This window comes from Sinohyriopsis cumingii, chromosome 5, assembly GCF_028554795.1.
Source record: "Sinohyriopsis cumingii isolate HCF-2022 chromosome 5, ASM2855479v2, whole genome shotgun sequence".
Lineage (NCBI taxonomy): Eukaryota > Metazoa > Mollusca > Bivalvia > Unionida > Unionidae > Sinohyriopsis > Sinohyriopsis cumingii.
Window position 1 is genome coordinate 148,421,035 of NC_142965.1, and position 23,420 is coordinate 148,444,454.

The 23,420-nt window shown below is 34.7% G+C and overlaps 1 protein-coding gene across 1 annotated transcript in view; it reads left to right on the plus strand.

Moving 5' to 3' along the window:
• LOC149800432 (peptidyl-prolyl cis-trans isomerase D-like) overlaps positions 1-10,267 on the plus strand; it is a 57,214-nt gene extending 46,947 nt beyond the window's left edge. The window contains exons 9-11 of the mRNA XM_089960063.1: positions 1,302-1,388; positions 6,078-6,120; positions 8,713-10,267. Coding sequence (XP_089816189.1) covers positions 1,302-1,388; positions 6,078-6,120; positions 8,713-8,804 — 222 coding nt within the window. The 3' untranslated portion in view covers positions 8,805-10,267. The remainder of the gene's footprint in view (positions 1-1,301; positions 1,389-6,077; positions 6,121-8,712) is intronic.
• Positions 10,268-23,420: the final 13,153 nt, after the last annotated feature.

Sequence of the window (23,420 nt, forward strand, 5' to 3'; positions counted from 1 at the left end):
ACCCCTCCTTAATTAACAACACCCCTCCTTAATTGACAACACACTTCTTGAATAGGTAAGTCACGATATATAATAAAATGATATTGTGTTGAGGGCCCTTTCATTCTACATAAATATGTGCAAACAGTGAACAACCCTTCATGAACAATGTACCACCATGAACAGTGTTGAACACATTTTAACAATTATATACAGTGTCGTATTATTTTGGATTCATGGTTATTTTATATATGCCATGCAGTATGCACAACTTTAACATAAGAAAGATTCTTGTAATACTTTGAAGCAATAATGACTTCTTTATGAGAGACAAGTAATTTTTATGACCTTATAATTCATGTAAGATAATTTTCGAAAAACAATATTGTTATGTATATTCTATTTATATTGAACGCTTAAATTTTGTCCATGATTGTTATTTGTAAACAACATACATAGCAATCGTACAAGCTCAGTCTTGTTTACAGTTAGACTAGGTTTTTCCGATGGAAATCTTCACATTTTATTACTTTATAGGTCAAATCAAAATATGGGTTTAATATTTTTAAAAATCATTCTTGTTTTAGATCACTCTGTCAGATATAGTATGAGAGGAACTATTTATTTAAAACATTTATTGGAATTACTCAAGTGCTTGTCGACTCTAGGTTTTCCGATTATTTTGATCTCTTTTAGAGATATTCTGGATTGTATCATTGTGTTAAAACAGGACATTCAAGACTATTGGAATTCACTTGGAACACTTTATATTCTCAGAACATTCTATATTTTTGGACTTATGACAGGACATTTAGGATTATGTGGAATTTAATTCAGAATGTAAGTTTCTTTGGAGTTTTCATTTTTTTTTTATTGTTTGGAAATGTATAGCTTGTTGAGTTTACTTTAATTGTTGCTTTCATTTTCTTTCTGTTGCATGCTTTCAAACCATAGATAACAATCTAAATCTTGTACCCAATGCAAGGGCTTACCTATTTGAGTGATGTCAATATCTTTGGGAGGGAATATTATTCACAAGCTACCTATTTGAGTGATGTCAATATCTTTGGGAGGGAATATTATTCACAAGCTACCTATTTGAGTGATGTCGGTATCTTTGGGAGGGAATGTTATTCACAAGCTACCTATTTGAGTGATGTCAGTATCTATGTCGGAGGGTTTAATCACGGGCTACTTATTTGAGTGATATCAGTATCTTTGGGGGTATTAATCACGGGCTACTTATTTGAGTAATGTCAATATCTTTGTCTGGGGGGCATTGATCATGTCAGTAACAACAGCTTCTTTTTAATTCCTTGCAGGCTCTAGATATTGATGAGAAGAATGTGAAAGCTTTGTTCAGACGAGGCCAGACCCATAATGCAATGAAGAACTGGGAAGAGGCATTGGTAAGTCGGTATTTTTGTGTGTTACAAATTTCCTGCTTGTCTGGTAGTTTATTATCAAAGTTCCATTCAGTTCCTGTCATTTGTTTTGTCTCATCTCCATCAGTGAAAAAATGGCCCATGTAGACAGGTGTTATTATTATTATTGTTATTATTATTATTATTATTATTATTATTATTATTATTATTGTTATTATTATTATTGTTATTATTATTATTATTATTATTGTTATTATTATTATTATTATTATTATTGTTATTATTATTATTATTATTATTATTATATTTATTGTTATTATTATTATTATTATTGTTATTATTATTATTATTATTATTATTATTATTATTATTATTACTTATGGCAATTGGTATAATGTTCGGTTTAAAGAATTCAGCATGTTAATTGATCATTCATAAATTCTGATGGAAATGTGTTTCTATTAATCAACTTTGCCAAAGTTTCCCTGTAATTTTCTTGTACAATTTTGCTTATTCGTATTGGTGAGGAAGGTAGCTAGTTCATCTTGTATATTACAGTTGGAGTCTGGTGTCTCAGAAGTAACAGACTCTGGCCAGATGTAGAAAATATTGGCCCAATATTAACAAGTCACCTTTCTTAGAGACTTGCAAGGCCATTTAAATTTCCCATAATATATTTTCTATCAAATTTGTACTATTTTTGTCCTCAGTTTTGGGTTGTTGCAGAATTTGGCATAACATTCCTTAACATTTTTGAACCAGTAGAATTTCTTGCATGAAAGAGAGACAGTAGTATTGTCTTTTTGGCATCTTAAACATGAAATGCTCGTTCACATTTTTATCTCACACGTGGATTGATATTAAAAGAAGTTACGGTATATGCATTGCAGCTATCTGTTTGGACCACAATGCATTATGTATAAATGGATTTAAGCGGATTTCTGCATACTGTTTTAATACTTTGGGTTGTGTGGAGGGGTTTTATTTTAAAAGCATTTGAGAACTTAATTGTACATTGACTCGATGACACAAGATGATTAACAGAATAATTGTACCCAACAGATTACAGTTTGTTTTTTTAAAGATGTAATGTCCATTTATATTAAACTCCATTGCATGAATGTTTGAGAAAGACAAAGGAGATTATATATCTCATGTAAACAAAACTGCTAGCATGATTACCACCACCTCAACTATTAGAGTTAACCAAACTTTGAGTCTTCCTTGCTTATACTGCAGTTCATATTTATAGACACCTTGTGCTTCCAAATTAAGAAAGGAGAGATGTATATCTGCCTGTCTGCCTGTCTGTCTTTGCTCTTCTAGCTATATAGTCTGTTCTCCAACTATCAGTTTGAACTCTTCATTTTTTCTTCATGTACTTATCTTAATAAGCTATGAAATATATCTTTTTTTATAACATTTAATTTTTGGCAAAGTTTTCCATGTGTGAACAAAAAGATTTAAAAAGCCAATAAAATATAGCAGTTTTTTTAAAAAGAAAATATATATATATTTTTAAATTTTCATTTTTAAAGTTTTTGTTGTGATATAATGTTGTTATATTTTTGGGCAAGCTCATATCTCCCTGGATTTTTTGTAAATTACTGCAGATGTTGAATATGAATTGGAATTGTTTTCTAAATGTTAGTACTTAGTATAATTGTATAAGAGATTTTGGGGTTTTTAAGTTAAAAGCTCCAATGATCAAGAAATACCATTTTCTGATGGGTAATTAGTTATGCTCAGCCTGAGAAACAGAGAAGGTTGTGTGTTTCTGATTTTTTTTTTAAATCATGATAATGAGGAGTATAATATTTTGTGACAGGAATTGTGCCTTTCTTTATTTTTCTTCAGAAAATTTACTGGCCTTGATTTCATTATTTTGTCTTGAAATTTGACCCCGAGATTTTAAATTGTCATCTTTAAGTATCACTTAAATTTAGATAACACTGTTTTGCAGGTGTTCTGTGTTGAATTTTTTTAAATTTAGATAACACTGTTTTGCTGGTGTTCTATGTTGAATTTTTTTAAAAGTCATGTATATTACACACTAGTCCATGTATTAAAAAAACTTCGGTCTAATATCATTATGATATATACTCACTTATAAGCCATTTCCTACTGCAGACTGCACAAATCCAGATTGCTGTGGCATAAAAACTTCGGTCTAATATCATTACGATATATACTCACTTATAAGCCATTTCCTACTGCAGACTGCACAAATCCAGATTGCTGTGGCATAATGCAGTGGCAGATCGGGTCTGTGCACTTTGATATGACTATTTAGTAGAACATAATAGACCCTGATTAACTGGCTCATTATGCAGTGGTAGATCAAGGTCTGTGTTGTTTGCATTTGGATTTTACTTGTAATTGAGTACATAAAGTATCTTTATGAAGTCTCCACTTTGATATGTTGGCCCTATTTTCTTCAGAATGCTGTGCTTTCATCATCTGGGTTATTTACGGTAATACACCCATATCATAATTATTTTTCTTGTAATAACACGTTATGCCAAGCAAAGGAAAGGTGTAACAATGGAAATACCTGAATGTATTTAAACATCAATTCATTGCCCTCTCCAGTATATTCATGAGCTAGAATCAATATTTTTCATTATGCAATAAATAGAACCTTATATTTGTCCTCATTGCAAATGAAATTAATACAGTAAAACCTGTTATGAGAGACCGCCCCTTCTGCCAACCAAAAGCGGTCTCTCAAGACAGGTGGTCTCTCATAAGAGGTGTGTGAAAATGGACTGGTTTTCAGGGTCAATAGTTAGCATTGTTGAAAAATAAATAATACCCATACTCACTGTACATGTATCATATCCTTTATTCATGAATCTTGTTAAATAATGCATGCATTCCTCTCAAAATATCTTTATATAATAAAGATATACATCTATCAAACGAGAATAAAATTTATATTTCAACATCACATTAATATATACAAAAAATTAACAGTTAGATATGATGTATATATCTTATTTTATACACTTATTCACTTGTTTTTTTTTATTAAAGAAATCCATTATACTTCTTTGTTGACATGTTTTACTCAGCTATTTGGTCTGAACATGTATCTCAATTATTGCCCTTTCATGAATCAACTTCCCACATACTGGTATGTTTTTACTCCTTGCGACACAAAACCACTCCCATACTCGCTCGTTCAGATCTCCGTAAACTGTCCGTCGTGCCGTGGCATATTTCCTCTGTGCTTGTGCACCTTTCTGCCATTCGTTTCTAATGGACTTCTTGTCTTTGATTACATTTTGAACTTGCGTTTTACCGACGCTTAAGCTGACTGCTATTTTGCGAGTGGTCTCGCCTTTTTCATTTCTTTCAATGACATTAATCCTTTCTTCCAGTGTTAAAATTTTTCTTTTTTTCAGCGGAGATTCTGCCGTTGTTATTAGTGTTGACGTTATAAAGACTATTGGTTTTGATCAGGTTTTGGGGAATTGTGGAATAAATATATATTATGTACCAATGAATGAAACCAAAAAACATAATTAACTCATCAGGAAACAATACTGTACATTTATTCTGAAACGAAGTTTAAATCAACAGCGTTATAGCTCGATAAACAAATGTTCCGACCATCTGCACCCACGTAAACAGATTGTGGCTTGGTGAAACACTAACAAAAGAAATAAAAAATAATTTAAAAAAAATCCGGAAATGATTCTCACTTACTAGTATTAAAGACAATGAGCTCATTCACCCTCCAGGCATTATGGATTAACTGGAAAGCAAACGACGTACTCAAACCAACACTGAAGCCCTTTCAAACGATTTCTCACTTGGACATAAGGACTACCGGCGTTTTGTGAGTTTTCATACAGATAAAGAAAAAATACAAACCTCTAAATTGACTGCGTATATCCATCATTACTCCCTTTGATGTTACTCTTACTGGCTATTCACATGACTTCGGCACTACAATGGCGGTTAGTGACATGTACTTTAGTCTGGTTTACTGCAGTTTACAAATGACACCGTACGCTGGAGTTTTAAATTTCACAAAACTGGTACTGTAGTAAGACAAATTATTTTTAAATACTTTATTAGAGCAATCTTTGCTATTTATGCAGTCTTTGTTACAAAGGGTTAAATGATGGTTAGAGGTGTTTATCCCGATATATGCTTGTTCAACTATAGTGTTATTTAAAGTGTACTTTGTTTGCATACTACATTTATCCCGAGCTCTAGTGTTTACAAAGGATTAAGTTAAGGTCAGTGGTGTCAATCTGTTTTGATTTTTTGGCGATGCGGTCGTTCATAGCAGTGTCAAAATGCATATTTTGCCAAGAAATCGCGGTCGCTGGTCGCGTTCAGCAGGTGGTCGTTCATAACAGAGCGTTTATATAGTAAAATCGATCCGTGCATTACGATTGTGGTCGGAAATGACAGGTGGTCGCTCATAGCAGAGGTCGCTCATGACAGGTTTTACTGTAAAATATGTTCAAATAATTTCAATCATATGGTTGCCATGGCTCACACAAGATGGAAGTTATTTGACTCGTTTCTAAAATGTAATTGGAAATTAGCTGAGATGTAAGATACTCTCGTTACATTATGCTACATAAAGTGTTGTTTTAGTTATAGCCATTTAGCTTTGTTCAGTGCATGTGTATTGACTTTAAGTTTGATAGTAACAGCTTTACTTTATAGTAAGAATAAAATATTTTTTTTCAGGGAGATCTTCAGAGAGCAGCAGAACTAGAACCAAATGACAAGGGTAAGGGAGATAGATTGCCATTTTGTTGTTGTTGTTTGTTTTTGGTTTTTTGGGGTTTTTTTTGTTGCTTATTAGGGATCCTTAGTGAGGTGCAAAGGAAGTTTACCCCAATTTCTTTGCATGAGCATGTTTTCCTGATATTCAGGGATATGGTGTCAGTATGAAACTTTGAAAAACAAATGTTACGTTATTAGTTCAACTGGACATTGGGGTTTTTTTTAATGGCACTGCCCAGTGTCCAGCATGACTTGTATGTCATCCATCATGTGTTATCTCTTGTCCTTCAGCAATTACTGTTTAAAATTTTTAGAAACTATTTTCACCAATTAGGCATAGAACAAGCTTGTGCAAAGGGCAGTCAGTTTTATAAAGGTGATACTGGTCTGCCATGGTATATATGTGCACTGTTACTTGAAAAAAAGAAAACTAATGACTAAACAGAATTGGACCAAATTGAAAAGCATCCTGATACAGAAGGCTTGTACAAATTATGCCTATCTACCATCATATATGGATGTTGTTCCACCTCTTTCCCCACAGGTTTTATGATTGGGTAACTTATTTAAAGAAGAAACTAATTTTTTCTGGTAAAATGTTTTTCATGAATACTCAATCATAATACACATACACTCTCCCAGTCACCCTGCAGTTACATCTATATAGAAAGCATGCTGCACACTCTGGTAGTAACAGATATTCATGGGTTTTGCCTCCTATTCCTACATAAGGGTTGATCAGTCTGCCCAACCACCACCTAGGTGGGCAGGTAACTTTTAGCTCTTTTAACTAAAGGTTTTATCTTGGAGGGAGGTTGCAGGTTTGAAGCCTAGCCGAGTCATACCAAAGACTGATAAAAATGCTACTAACGGCTGCATCATTAGGTGCTGAGCATTAAGAGGTTAGTGTTAGGACTGGTCGGCTGGTGTCAGGATAATGTGACTGGGTGGGACATGATGCTACATGTTTGTGGCATGATGTCCAAGTCCTAGACATCATTATAAACTGCCATAGTGCAGATATTGTAGCGATATGACAGAATAATTGTTAAAGCTACATTAAAAATCCAAAACACATGAACATTATCTGGGAGGGCTGGATTTAGGAGGTAGTAGTATTTCTCCTAAGGTATTATAATTGTGTAAGTATTCATGTAGAAACATATTTTCCTAGAAGAAATTAGTTTGAAGCAATTATTATGCATGTGTATGATGTTTTTCCAGATGTTATAAACTGCCCGTCAATAATGCTTGTAATAAACTGCTTGTAAAACTGTTACATGCAAAATACTGACACTTGAAATAAACTACTTGACTGACATTATTACATACAGAGCACTGACACCTGAAATTGCTTGTCTGACATTATTACATACAGAGCACTGACACCTGAAATTGCTTGTCCAACATTATTACATACAGAGAACTGACACTTGAAAATGCTTGTCCAACATTACTACAGAAAGAGAACTGACACTTGAATAGCTTGTCCAACATTATTACATAAAGAGAACTGACACCTGAAATGGCTTGTCCAACATTATTACATACAGAGCACAGACACTTGAAATAAACTGCTTGTCTGACGTTATTACATACAGAGTATAGACACCTGAAATAAACTGCTTGTCAAACAGAGCTGTATACAGAGCACTGTCACTGAATGGAAGAGCAGATAAAGCAAAGGTGCTCACCATTCACCCATTTTTGAATGGAATATTCCTTATAATGACTTAATTTGGATTAAACAGCATTTTCATCTTGGTTGAAAATGTTCAACCCACTTCTAGAGAGTGGCATCCCTCCTATTGGACAAATCAGAGGGACTAGGTGCCAGTTGCACATACCTGACTCATGCATACCACCTGAAGGGTGAATCTCAACTAGAATGTGTACAATGCACGTGTCCACTGACATTGAACCTCAACTAGAGTGTGTATAATGCACGTGTCCACTGACATTGGAGCACATTCTTGTAGAGTTTATCAATTACTGGCTTGCAAGACAAAATTATTTTGATGTTAATTGCTTGAGGAATCTGTGAGACATATTATTCTAGAACATCTTAGACCTTTTGACATATTACTTGAGAAATTCTTAGACTTTTTCATGGAATGCAATTTATACAAGTTTTTATCATGTTTTCAAGATTTTACATGCAATGCCTTTATCTTGTACATTTTACAGAATTGAAAGTTTTGTGTTTTTCTGTTGTACTTATGATTACATTTTCAGAGTTTTTTTTTCTTCTCCGGAGTTCTTGCACTAATCATATTTATGTTGTTAGAATATCTACCTTTAGTTGCCACCATATAGCAACTTTTGTGCTGAGGTGTTTTAACATTTAGTTGGCACCATATTGTATCATTTGAGTGGCCTGCTCGATCTCACTGTAAAACCTTGTGTTTGTTTGCAATCTTTATAACTTCAGACAACCTGAAACTTGAATAAAACTGGGGCTTCAGCATTTCGAGTTTCTGAATTTATTTTCTACGTTCTTCTTATTTTAAGGGTATATTGCCTTGAGCCATTTTGTAGACACAGGCTGGTGCTTCCCTATTTACATGTAACAGTATTGTTGTCTTTTCTCTTTCAGGTATAAGAAAGGAGATGGAGAAAGTGAAAAAGGCCAGAGATGCTTACAAAACTGAAGAGAAAAAACTATATGCTAAAATGTTCTCAGCATGATAGTGCCATTGTGTCACTAATCATTTGTTCCTCATGTATATGTATATGTGGTTAGTTTTTATATGTAAGCAACTGTGAATTTATTGCATTTCTCGTACTGTCATTTATCATTATTTTTGTAACGTCATGATCATTGTTTACCAGCAATTTATTCATTTATAGACATATATTATGGACCAGGTTTTCTGCTGCCACTATAATGAAGTACTTTGTCCATATATATATATATATACAAAAAATAACTTGTCTCTCAGTAGATAATTTCTGGAATGCCAAGAGCTGACTCTTCTACCTGACTCTTGCATTAGCAAATTGTAAATTGCTTGCCTTAATGGTACAAAAATATCCAGATTAACATATCAGATGTAAGTTTTGTTCTGAGCCACCCTGAGACTTTCCTTCCTGGTACAAGAATATCCAATCTGAAAAATTATTAGTAATTTTGTTTTAAACCACATTTGAGAACTACATTGATGTAGGAAATGGGTCAACTTCTAAGTTCTTTGCAAACAGTAGTTGTAGGAACAACAAATAATCTGGTAATAAATTATTATTTTGTCTGAATTTTAGTGAAAATGTGTGGTGTGTTTTGTGTAACTTGGCAGCCTGTTGAGTGTACATGCATTTCACCTATTTCCTTTAATGATCCAAGGATTGGGGAAAATTTTATTTTGCTGAATAGCTTCTTAGGCATTTTTCTATATTATGTTTTTGTTTGCAATCCGAAGAATACCTGTAAAGTCTCTGTCCAGTCCCAATTTACAGTCTTGTTAAATAATGCTTATTAATGTGTAAGAGTGCCTCAATGGCCTCTTGATCCAAACCTTTTGTCAGTCTTGCAAATCACCTCAAATTACTGTGTAAGGATTATTGTTAACAATACTACTAGCATGGAATGTTAGAAAGATGCAAGCTATTCCCAGTGAAAATATCGGCTTTTGTGACAATATTCAAGTATGAAAACCATCATTAGCAAAAGCGTAAATATGATGGGATTGATCAGTACGTGCTAATAGCACTGATGTAGAGTTATCCAGGAAAGGAGTTTTGACTATGGGAGTGTTTTGGAAAATGTCGGTAAATAACACAGCGAACTGTAACTTGATTGTGCATTCAGTGATATTTCTTCTACCAGATAATATCTCGCTTTGCTCAGTTTGAATGTGATAAGTAAATGATAGCATTCTGGTGATAATTATATTTGGTCTTCTTAATATAAGAAGTTGCCAATACTGTCCATTCAAAATTTAGAACATTAATCAGTTGACAATTCTTTTATCTAGTAGGAAAAATGTTTAGGTTTCTTACTGTAGAAACTGATAAGATATTTCTTGGGAATGTTCAGATCATTGTGGCATAAATGTGTATTGACACATTAAATCATTAAGTTGATGTAAATGTATGGAAAACGAATTTTTATGTAATGGTATGCTGTCCATTTTATAATAAAATTCTGAAAATAATGAATATCTTTTTCTATTCTCAAAATGTTGCATACATATAGTCACTAACATATGCATAAATAAGAAATGTTTGTTCATCATCATGTCTGTTCGAGATGCTGAATTTTGTGACGCAAGTAGATCAAAGCCACCAATTTGTTTTTATCTATAAAGATTGTTGAAAATGAACAGAAAATGGAAAGACGTCTCTTTTCAATAACTTGTCTACAGTACAAAAGCAACAAAAAATTAAACTTGTGGTTGAAAAGTGTAACATCAGACATTGAATTAATGTGATCATCCTTCAAGAAAGCAACAAGCAGTGCTGCTTGAAGTCGTAGCTAACTGTTCATTTGTCAGAAAATGGTTTTCATCTTAGTCATGCAGCAAAATAATTTTTTACATAAAGGGATAATGATATAGTTTTATACACTAATGGGCTAATTATTAGCTATGTGAGTATGTATATGGTTTTATGGGCTAATTATAAACTATGTGATCATGTATATGGTTTAATGGCACATCATAACACAACTAGCCATTATCATGAATCCCAGATAAAGCCGTTTGTTTTTAACTGATGAGTATGGAAAGCATCTTGTGAAACTCCAACATTTTCCTACAGTTTTGTTGTTGACATGTTCATCAGATACCTGTAAGTGAAGCACACTTATCTCACCACCTTATTTCACCACCTTATTTCACCACGTACCTGGTTATATAATATATATATATATATATATATATATATATATATATATATATATATATATATATATATCCTGGAAGAAGATTATTCACGAGCCAATGTCTAAACTTGAAAGTTGTTGAGATTTTTTGGCTGACTACCATAATCGCTGTCAATTTTGGGAGATGAAGAAAATAAATTTTTCCATGTCCTAAGATGCATATGCATGTGAAAAAAATACATTATCTGTGTCCCAACGCTTACTAAGCTGTTATAAACTACTGTGATTCTTATTGTTATTATTTTGCATGTGCATATTTTCTGATTTCTCCAACATACAGTTAAATAAAGGTAAATAAAGACTTCACAATTCACGGTTGGTTTGAGTTTACCGGGAGACCAGGCTGTACTATAATGTACAGTACATACACAGTACAAATCATGCCTAGCATCACTTTAATCCTTGTTTATTCCTAAACTTATTAGATGCAGATTTTGCTTTATTTATGTATTCAACCAAATCGCATTCTTCCAGATAACACTTCAGTTAGTCGGTGGTACCTGTGTCGTTTGCGTTGATCCATGCCCTCAAGAGTCACTCTTTTTAGTAATGTAAGTGATGCTTCAGATTGAGGTAATTTTTATGAAAATTTGCACGCGTTCAGTTGTGCAGGGAACAACCAGCATAACTGTTACATGTTCATGAAAGAATGGCAATAATAAAAGGTACAATTCTGAATATAGATCAATTTAGATCATCATCAATCTATTTTACTTTAGTTTTCCACACAAGGGAAAGCTGGATGTTTCGGCAACTCCTTTGTTTATAATTGGTGGATTTGTCTTTTGTTTTCCAACAGCAAATACAGGCCAGTTATTCATAAAAGCCCTGAAAATGACTTGGGTTACAAGGGAATTTTGACTGGAAACTATACCAGTATTTGTAATTGCCTTTCACTCCATAACATTAGCACGATTACCGTAGTTTTGTAAAACGGGGTATAAGGTCTCTTACATCAATGCATACTACAACTAAGTTTTTATGGTATTAGCATTATCTCCAAAGCATTATTTCTGGAACTTCATTATTGTATTTTGGATGTATCATTAAAATTTAGTGCAGTGGTGCCCATAATTTGAAGCCAAGGGTTGTACTTCATGTCATACTGGGATACTATTTTAATGAGTTAGATATTTAAAATTTCAAGGCAAAGTAAATACGTAATTATTGGTGCACTGATATAAAAAGTCTAATGCAGTATTGCATAAACAAACAATAATCCAGTCAAACGAGAGAGGTAGTGTTACAGCAGCCCGCGAATGCTTGTTTCTTGTCATTGTCCGATCAAGTTATACACACATCTGAATTAGGCAACAACAATAAGAAAACAGAAAATTAATAAATTTCTCGACTATTCAAACAAATTTATACCATTTCTGTGTAACAATCATGCATGCCAACCCCAAAAGTTTTATGAGTTTTGCTAATGTAAGTTTGCCTAAATAAATGCATTTAGAACTTACCATGTGCTTGTGATGTTGTCTCAGATTTTTGGATCGGTTTATACGCAGGTCATGCACTTTTTATATGTTTATACCAATTCAGTTTGGGGGTCGGCTTACATGCAAACAGGTTTTTATGTGAACATATATATATATATATATATATATATATATATATATATATAGTAATGGTATATTAAATCATTGAACTTTGTCTTGAACAGTGTGAAGATATATCCACATGTTGAATTTAGTTAACTTCTTAATCAGTATTTTTTTAAACCAAAAATGAAGTTATTTAAGTATCATCATTTAAAACATTCTTCAGAAATCCATCCATACTTTTTTTGCTGTCATGCTCACAAGCCACTATAGCTAAAAGTCATGAGGCAAGACCTTTGACTTGAAAATTAATGTTCGAGTGCTGATCGTCAACTGTTGACTGGATTGCAACTAAATACAAAGTATTAAGAATTCAGTTATTAATGTATAAGTCATAACCATCAGTTCAACGAAGTGCACAAGTGGAAGCAATGACCATTGACATGACAACAGGATCAGTTAGGACTGGTGCTCCTAACAGAAGTATAGATATGTTTGTGGTCAGATCCAAACCAGAACCAGTTTAATACTGCAAGAAGCATTTTAGTGAAAAAACCTATGTCACTAAAACACTATCCAAAAGAGCGCAGTTTTTCAAGATGGCCACCATGTAGCCACTTTGGAGGTGCGATCCTCACCAGTTTCAATTAGGACAAAGTACATAAGAATTTTAGGGAAAACCCCACGTCAAGATTACTAATGTACTATCTATCTATTCAGAGGAGGTAGCTATATCAGGATTTTCAAGAGGACCACCTTGGTGGCTCTGTTCGTTGCCTGAAAGGAACCATCTTAATTTAGGATCAACTAGACATCACAAGAGTGTTTAGTTGATGAATAAGTAGAGATTGCAAGAGAGAAAACATGTCAATACAAAATATGTTCATACAACCGTTAAATCAAGAGCTGTAGTAATAACAAAGAGATTTTTGATGGGTTGCTAGAGTGAAAATTTTGGAGGTCTGATCAGTACCATTTTTATTTGGTTCAAACAAAATACGATATGAAGTCTAGGATTGAGAGTCCCATGTCTGTATGATCATATGTTCAGGAGTAATAGTTATAAACACGATTTTGAAGATTGCTACCATGGCAGCCATATTGGTAGTCTGATTAGAACCATTGTTATTTAAACATGCCAATTCTTTCAGTGAAAATGTTATTATTGTCCATTCAGAAGTAATGACAACAAGATTTTGAAACTTACCACTATAGCCATCAAATTGGAGAATGGATCAGCACCATTTTTATTTGGGAGGAACTAGATACAAGAATTCTTTGCACGAAACCTCCATGACTGTACGACAATCTGTTAAGAAGTAACAAGATTTTCAAGATGGCTGCCATGTCATGTTCTAATTTCCACTATTTTAGGACCAACTACATGTTGATAAGGGTATTCAGGAGAAGTAAGATTTTCAAGATGGCAGCCATGTTGGAGGTCTGATTTCTACCATTTTCATTAATAATTAAATTCATATCATAAGAAATCATTAAGTTCAAAATCAGTGTCAATGTGACCATCTATTCAGAAAGAGAAATAGTAGCCTTTCCAAGATGGCCACCTTTGTTGCTATACTAGAAGGTAGATCAGCACCCATTACAATGTTAGTTTTTTTTAAAGTATTTTTAAGTTTGTCACTTTTAGGTCCGAGTCGCAAGTGTTAAATTCACTGACACATTTGCAAAAATTTTATCTAGAAAAAAAGTAAAGCACGATACTTTTCCTTATTTAATCATCACAGTTTATCTGAGTACAGATGGGGAATGCAGAACTGCTTCATGTTCTTTCACTTTGATTTATAGTTTGCTGTAGAACTTTTAATGACTAGTTGCAAACTAAAAAAGCACACTTGGTCATGTTATTATTGTTTCCAATGCAGTTTTCCTAGTGTTAGTATTTTTTTTATATGACACATTTCCATAATATTGATGTTCTTAACTTACTATTTTCTTTCCTTGGCACAATCAATGCAATCTGGGCTTGTCCATGTCTTTTTTATGACCTACATGTGCAGGTTAGTTTGCTGTGTGTGTAGATTTATAATACATGTTCGAAGTCTTAATAAGCTGGTAGGTAGCATTAATGTTCTTGATGACAAATATTGTATTAGTAAATATATGGTCCTCCCCCCCAAAAAAAAGATGACCATGAGTTCTAACTTGGTTTTAGATACTGAGACTGATACATTGAACTATTCTTTATAAATAACACAGGGCAAAAAGGGACTGATTTGTGTAATAAACATAATTTATTTAGATGTCTCAAGAGATTTGAATGTATTAAAGAAGCAATATATCTGGCAAAAGATAAATTCGAACAAAAGAGATTTGTTTTCTTTTCCCTTATATCAGAAACATTTACATAAATAGTACAAGAAGTTAATATTGAGGCAAAATACACATCTGAGTGTGGTTCAGTTACTGTTTACAGTAAATAAGGAAAATGAAGAAAAAATATTTCTATTCTGAAGGATTCTAAGAAGACAAATAGTCAAAGATGTTACAGAGTTAAAATGCAATATATTAAAGCCATGTTTATGTATAATAAAATGTATAACAATAAATCTGAAGCCAGTGATATGCTTTCGACAATAGGTGCAGACCTGCCAACCCTGAAGAGTCCGTCTCAGTAAGGCAGTTGATTTTTTGATGTAAGATTGACCAGATTTAAATAAGGTGCAACAAAATATCAATAACTGCTATTGTAAAGCTGGAAACATAATTCAAAGTTCCATGCAGCGATGATAAACATTATGTTCAACTGAACAGTTGGTAAAATACTTTATTTACCACTAGTACAGTTGCATAAACTTAAGTTCCAAACCCTATGCAACTTAATGGTTTGTTGCTATCTCTCAATGTGACATAATTCTTGGAAATTCTTTTTTCCATCTCATATGACCATGGTAATCATATCTCCCACCATGAGATGTACTCAAATTGGCATGTGATGTCCAATAAACATAATTGTGTTCTTTCCGTCTTTTATTCATAAGAATCTGAATATTCCTTTGTATTCTTCTGTGTTGATTATCAACACTTTTCTAGAGGCTTATTTTCCATTTTGTCTTATAGGTATAACTGTACCAATTGTACAAGCCCAGGTGGGCGGAGCTTAAGGTGTACGATCATTGTATTCAGAAATAAACAACAACACTAGCTATGATTGGTGCATTATATAAGAGTTGTGCTTTCTGTTGGACTTAAAAAAAAGTTGAGCCTCTTGGCAACGTGAGATTATGTTAATTTATATCTAGATTATATTTTGTATATTTTATTATTTTGTTTTTAAAATGTGGTACACATGGCTGAAAATGTCTGTTGTGACTAGGTAACTCGTACCCCTGTCTAGTTCCAGCAAAGTTATCTCTTTTAAACACAGTGGAGTACCTGGTTTTGTCCTTGTCAAATTGACAGCCTAACATTGTTCTCTATGACAGTGTGTGACATGCATGCTGAGGTAGGATAGAAAGTATATATATTTCACAAAACATTAGCATTGAGGTGTATGGAAAAGCAATGGGTACTGTGATACCTTAAACATGCATCGCTTTTGGGACGCCATTGAAAAAAAATTCTATAATCAACAGTTTGATCAGGCAGACGCATCTCATGAACAAATAGGTGCAGTTTAAAGCGTCTGGGGTGCTGCTGTAAAGTTAGTCTAGTTGGAATCAGGTCACAATTAGTACTTCCAGTTCAGTACCCACGAATGTAGTTCTAGTCTTTTTATAACATTTTTTCCTTTCTCATTTTGGTGGTGATAGAAGAGTTTTATTTATGCATGTTTGGTAGGGATTTAAAGATAGTTGTTTATTCTTGAGAATATGAGCTCAGGGTTTGTTATCTGTGTGTATTTCGGCAACAGTGCACAGTGGGTAATAAGGCCTTGGTGATGATCCGGAAGTGAAATCTGTGTTCTGTTTACATGCTACTATGTTGACAGTCTAGCATCTCAAAAAGGAGCAGGTCAGCCTTTGACAAGAACTTCACCGTGGAGTCATCCTTGAAGGTATTTTAGATTAACATATGATTTGTATTGACTGTCACACAGTGGAAAGGTCAGTACTGAGAAACAAATGTAGAGAACATATAGTAAAATTAATTGTGTTCTATGGCCAGTTCCTTGACTAATTTCACTAATTCTAATATGAAACACGGATCTAAATCAAACACGGATGAATCAATTATCCGGATTTTTTTGTTGCAACGATCATTTTCCGTAGTTTTTGCGTATCGTAAGACTTACGGCAAAAGTGGAGGGCTGGCAGGTCTGTTAAGGTGATCACATTTTTCTTCTTGTGCATTTAATGGAAATTGGGTGGAAACTATATTCTATTCAATTTACAAGAAGAAAATAAAATCACAAAGAAAAACTGTTACTTGAATAAATTAATGACACACATCAGATGATATAATCACTAATCATTTATTAGCTCAAAAGCAAGAAGAACTCGGGGAAATCAGGTGCATCAAGCCAGAAGGATCAATGGTAATATTACAAGCATGATGGTAGCAGAGGGAGTGAACCCACCTCATTTTATAAGCGTTATTTTGGTAAACTAACCCTTATTACAAAAACGAAGAAAACTTGAAACCGAGGCCTCTGACTTTATGAGAGAGTGTCTGCTGGGTTAGTTGTTTTTCGTGTTAGTGTTTTTTTTTTGGGTATACACTTGAGTTTTACTACGATGACGCCTTATCGAGGTTGCGCCCCCTCTGCTGCTATTAATTAAAAATTGTATCAAGACCGATTCGATATCGTGACCGCGGATCATGCAAATTTATTGTTATAAATCCATACAGGGTTGACTGAGCCTGACTAAGTAAATTTCTAGACTTAATTATGTCCATATCTCCACTGCACCAAGTCTGATGAATATTTTGCAACATATGCATGTCAACTCTGTTGAACACAGCAAGAATATTACAATTATCCCTGATCACTTTAGGGATTTGTGTATACCGCTGGGTTACATAAATCACATCTGTGTTTTTATGCCTGCCTCGGGAAAATATTCTAGCTGGATTTGATTGCTTATCCAGCATTACATCATCGTACACAACTAATTTGTTAATAAACCCATCAATATCATCAATACTTTACGCTTCATCGATATCAGTAATAAGTTAAATAACATCATCAACGTTTTCATTTAACAACTTTGCGTTTTCCTTAAAGTCCTTTGGCACTTCATAGCATCTCTGATCATCTACAGACGGAACTACCAAGTACACCTTATTCCATTTTAACCATCTCATTATCAAATTAAGTAATAGTTGCGTTTTACCAGACCCAGATGGACCTATGATAATCATTTGCACAGAATTCGGTAATGCAGCACGATGCTTGATCACATTCTTGTTTTCTTGTCACTGAAAAATCAATTACATCCATATAATTATAATATGGATTTATATTGTGTGAAATGCAGGACGCACACCCCCACAGGTGATCTAAAAACTATTACAACAAACAATAACAGGTCAGCAGTTACAGGTAAGTGTGAACAATGTGGTACAAAAAAAATTAAGTTTATTTCTGATCCAAACAGTATTTAAAAAAAGTGAGGAGGTGATATTGCCACCCAGTTAGCCAAACTAACAGGAACTCCGTGGGGTAAATACCCAGGAGAAAAACGCTTCCAGGATATAATTACTGTGGCCCTGAAACTCGACTTGATATCAGACTTGACAATCAAGACCAACCAAAACCAGGTAAGTATCCAATAAATGCTATTGATAAAGCATGTCACGCTCATGTTGTAGCTTATGAAAGTAAAGATCTTCAGCAGCGGCATGTCGCAGATGTAAAATTCATACACTAAATTCCATAACTGATAAATCTTTCAAAGAAAAATTAGTTGGCTAGTAAAAGCTGCGATGAAAGGTAAGCTTGTATTCGGAAACGATAATTAATCTTATGATTATTGAAATAGTGGAGTCGATTTATTATTCCCCAAAATAATACTAGTAAAGTACAGCAGCGATTAGTAAACTCGCTGAAGCAGCAGGTGTCGAACGTTCTAATGCTGAAAAATAGTTAGCACGACAGGAAATATGGTAAATTTAACTGCCACCACCTAAAACAACACAGTACGCGCATTTTGATGTCAGCGTCCCTAATGAAGTTCATCAGGCTGATATTCTATTTTTACCACAAGATACTAGACGTCGAGTAACGTACAAATACGCGTTAACTGTCGTTGACGTTGCAAGTAGTTATAAAGAAGCAGAGCCGTTATCAACAGAGACAGCTGCTGAAGTAGCTTCTGCGTTTAAACGAATTTATCAACGAGGACTCGGACCACAAGGTGGTCTACGATGGCCGCAGCTGCTACAGGTTGATCCTGGCAAAGAATTTCAGGGAGCAGTATCATCGCTGATGAAGCAACATAACGTCAAAATACGACGAGGACATACTGCAATTCACCGCAACCAGGCACTTGTTGAACGATTTAATCGAACACTTGCTGAGCGGTTATTTGGAGATCAATACGCGAAGGAAATCATTCAAGATACAAGATCAAGCGAGTGGGTTGCACGATTACCAAGTGTGATAGCTGAGTTAAATAACGAAATTACTCGAACAGCCAACATGAAGCCTATTAACGCAATTACAAAACAAACAAAAACATACCCATACAACGACGTGATTTTTCAGCGCAGTCAGTGCTGGGTACTGTCACTGTAAGATATTTATATGAACCCGGTGAACTTGAAGGCGGTAGAAAAAAGAGCAACTGATCCTAGCTGGATCAGCAAGCATTTCCACAAAATTTTCAGCGTGGTAAGATCCACGGGTAGACCTACAATCTACATATTAGATTCAACTGCTCATCAACGTGTATTTACACGTGAACAATTACAAGTAATTCCCGAAGACACGCAATTACCACCGTGATCACTTAGCGCCGTTACGTCGATTACACTCGAGACAGGTCAACATCGTATTTTCACGTGTATGACCACGACTTTTCTATCCACTGTAAATTGTTTTAAATCGTTTTTCCGATACCGCCACAACATTACACAATTGCAGCTCGCACAGTGATTATTCTGCTGCTGCTTCAGTGTCATCATAAATTCGCCATCGATATCAAAATCTCAATTACTTTTTTATCACTTTGTTTATAACTGGCTAATTATTTTCTTACTATTTGCTGTCAATAACATCATTGATTGTTTCTGTAGCGTCCATGACAATACTCCGCAGCTGAGATATTCTTCTGACTCGAGACATTGCGAAATAAACTAAGTTTGACCAATCGACACGATCGTCAACAATCCAAGCTCGAGTATCAGAGATAGCTAACCCCTGAGATGCATGAATTGTCATTGCGTATCCTAACGTCCACGGGGATTTATCAGCGTGTAGGGCATCCTCAATAACACTGACATCAACCGCGACTACATCATTTAATACGAGATTATGTTTCCTCCTTGACTCTGTCAATGGTCCTGGTATATCAACATCAATATTCTGTCGATGTGTATCAGTTGGTCTATAACACAGCGGCGCTGGTAATTCTGGAAACTTGTCTTTATGCTTTTCAAACAACCTCCGTTGAAGTGTATCACGAACTACTCGCCACTATCAAATCATTTGGTCTCTGTGTTTGTAGAAAGTCGTTCTTTGAAGTTTCTGAAATTATTGTACGCATTATTTCACACTGAATTTTATTCGGTTGTAGTCTGATTAATTTTTTAAACTCGTTTAATTCTGCATCAAGAGATCTATGACCATCAGTTATCTCCGAGTAATAATCTACAAAATTCTTTAGCCAATCATGTGGAGATGGTCCAGCGAACGGTGTTGGTTGACCGTGATCACCGCACATTATCACAGCTGTATTTTTCAATAACAGGAAATCGAGAAACATTTTTAATATATCTTTAGATACTGTGCACACTTCATCATAAATAATAGTTTTTGGAATATATTTCGCTCCCATTCGGTTAGGAGTCCATGTATCTCCATTGTATCTGGAAAAGCTATGATAAGTACATGATTGTACTCCTCGCTGTTTCATCTCCCTGGCAAGACTATGTGTTGGTGTTAGCACAATCATGTCTAAATTCTGTTGAAATAATTCGATCACCCTAGTCGTCTTACTAGGTCCCCCTCCCCCGGTCCGTTTAGATAAACAGTCTTGTGTCTGGATACTGGATCATACACGGATGACTGTGTCATTCTGAATAATTCTGATATCTGTTGCTGCGATAAATATCTTTAATCGTAACATCTGCGGATTCAGTATAATTACATAACATTTCCTGTTTTATTCTCCACGAACCCCATCAGTATTTGTAAAACGAGTTACCAATGATATATATTTTTATCGATATAAAACGATTCCATTGCAACTCTGACTACATTGTGTCAAGAAATCTATTTATCATCGATAATAAATGTATAGACACATAAGCGAGCATCGAAGATCCTATATGAGTAAACTGAGGCGATTCGCCACTGATATAACCAACAATTGTACCCAACCGTGTTGCGTCAGATAAGTAAGCGTTTTCTCGACTTACAAATATATTTCTCGCTGTTGCATCAGCGATTATAAAATCATATTCAGCATCATCTAGAATTAATCGTGCATAATGTCGTTTATGATCATATGCTCCACCTTGAGCAAACTTGCCAAATATTCTTCTACATAGATCTTTTGCGGCGCTATCATCAGGTGATGGTAACCAAACGTCGGTCTGCTTCCTATATGATATAACTGCCTCACTTACAATCAGCGATATCAGTATTTTACAATCAATCATATGTCGTAATAAAACTATTTGTGCCCAGCGTTTTTCTGAAAAGTGTCTACCAAACCAAACATAACAGATTGAATGAAGACCCTTAGCTATTTCGAATGATACAATACGAGCGAATCCGGTTAGATCAAAATCAGTTAGTGGTCCATTTATCGATACTCGCGTCATTTAGTTTGTGGGATGTCCAAATCGCTTAAAATAATTAGAACACTCCCCCAATCCAACAAAACTCCATGGATAACATGCGACCATATGAACCGAGATAACGTCGTTGTGGTCATATTTGATATTCCACAATCCACCGTGTCCGTATTCACAGCAACTATGATGCACGTCTTTGAGAAATTCAAATCGTGTGGGCTTCCAAGATCTTTTCTCTCTGGCAGCGTGGGCTGCAACTGATGAATTGTAAAACAATTATTTAGTAATTGCTCAGTATTCTCTGTTGAAAATTTCTACGCAAGATTTTTTCATCGTTTCGTGAAGAGATTCTTTACGATAAATTTTGCCGTTAGGTCGTACAAATTGATCATATTTTTCATCATCGGAACTTTTAAAAAACCATACTGACACAGGATCGTTTTTACTTGTTTCGTGAATAAAATCAAACATGTTTCTTCCAGAGTCTTTGTAAAATCTTACAGTTCGATCTCGTGGAAATATTGTGACTGCGCTGGTCCACGCGTGAGCATCGTGATCAACGATATGTATTGGAGCTTCCCCCTTTTTATAATGTTTCCAATCGTGTAAAATCTTTCCTGTTATCGTTGCTACGTTTATTGGCAATTTTAGTGTTTTCTCTAACTTGGCGACATCATTTACTGTAGCTCCTGTATCCTTAACCGATTCATCCCATTTGTTTATCCGCGAACGTCGTACATTTGTTAACCCATTTCCACGCATCACATTTGTAAACTGTTCGATTACTCGCTCGGCTACACAATTCAGCCTTGACTCTTGACTCTTAATCTTAATTGTTACCTGAATTGCTCGCTGGTTAAGATATTCTATATTAGATACGAGCTGATTTAATATTTCTATTTGTTTAATGATTACGCTGCGTGAACATGTTATATCAAAAAATATTCTTGGAAATTTTGCTGTAGTTTTTCTCGTTGTCCTAGATTAATAAGTCTGAAATATTCAATAATTATATCTAAGCCAATACCTGCAGATGCTGAACCATCACGTTCATTAATAAAATTCCACACCATATAGTCCTTGTTTCTATCCAACGTTGCATTTTTATTCTAAGTAAATAATCTTCGTGTGTGGGGGGGGGGGGGGGGGTAATTTCGTGGTATGATTGTTTGTTCGTGGTAAAATCAGACCGCGCTGGTTCAGGTGGTGGTGGAGGAATCGGCGGTGCAACATCAGGCCAGCCTAACACTGATCTGCTTGATGATTGATAGATATCCACGGCGTAATCGGAAGAGTTTATTTCGATTGCAGATGATAATGTTGGTTCATAAACTGTTATTTTTATTTCGGATTCCCAACCTGTGATATTTTTTATTCAGCGTGCAAAATTCATCATTGATCTGTTCGATATGACAACTTCCGGTCGGTATCCCAACAACGTTCCAGTCGGGGGTTCCATCTGGTCTACTTTTATTTGCAAACACCAACGAATTATTTGGTTGTAATCTACCGACTGATTTTGATCAGATATTTGGCCAACTGCGGTATACTTGCAACTGTGCAAGAGAGATGTCGCTTACCGGAATCGCAGTTGGAAAATTAATACTGAATTCCGGGTTTGTTGAGCTTGTCGATATCAGTGTTGTTTTTATCAGCGCTGTGTTCGCGGCTATCTGTTGAAGTAGTTCGGTCATTATTCCTTTCATTTTCTTTCAAATGGTGGTTTTCTGAATAAATTACTTCATTGTATATCTTAACCATGCTGGTAAATTCGAAATCTGACATTGTTGTGTCGTCGAGGCCGAATGATATCAGTGATGATAAGTTCGAGTATGCGGCTGTTGCCGTGTATAACCGCGTAACATAAACGTGCAATTTTGTACTCGTGCAAGTGGATATCTTTTTCGCAATAATATTAAAAACACCTGCAGTTGCTGCTGATGATGAAACACATATTGT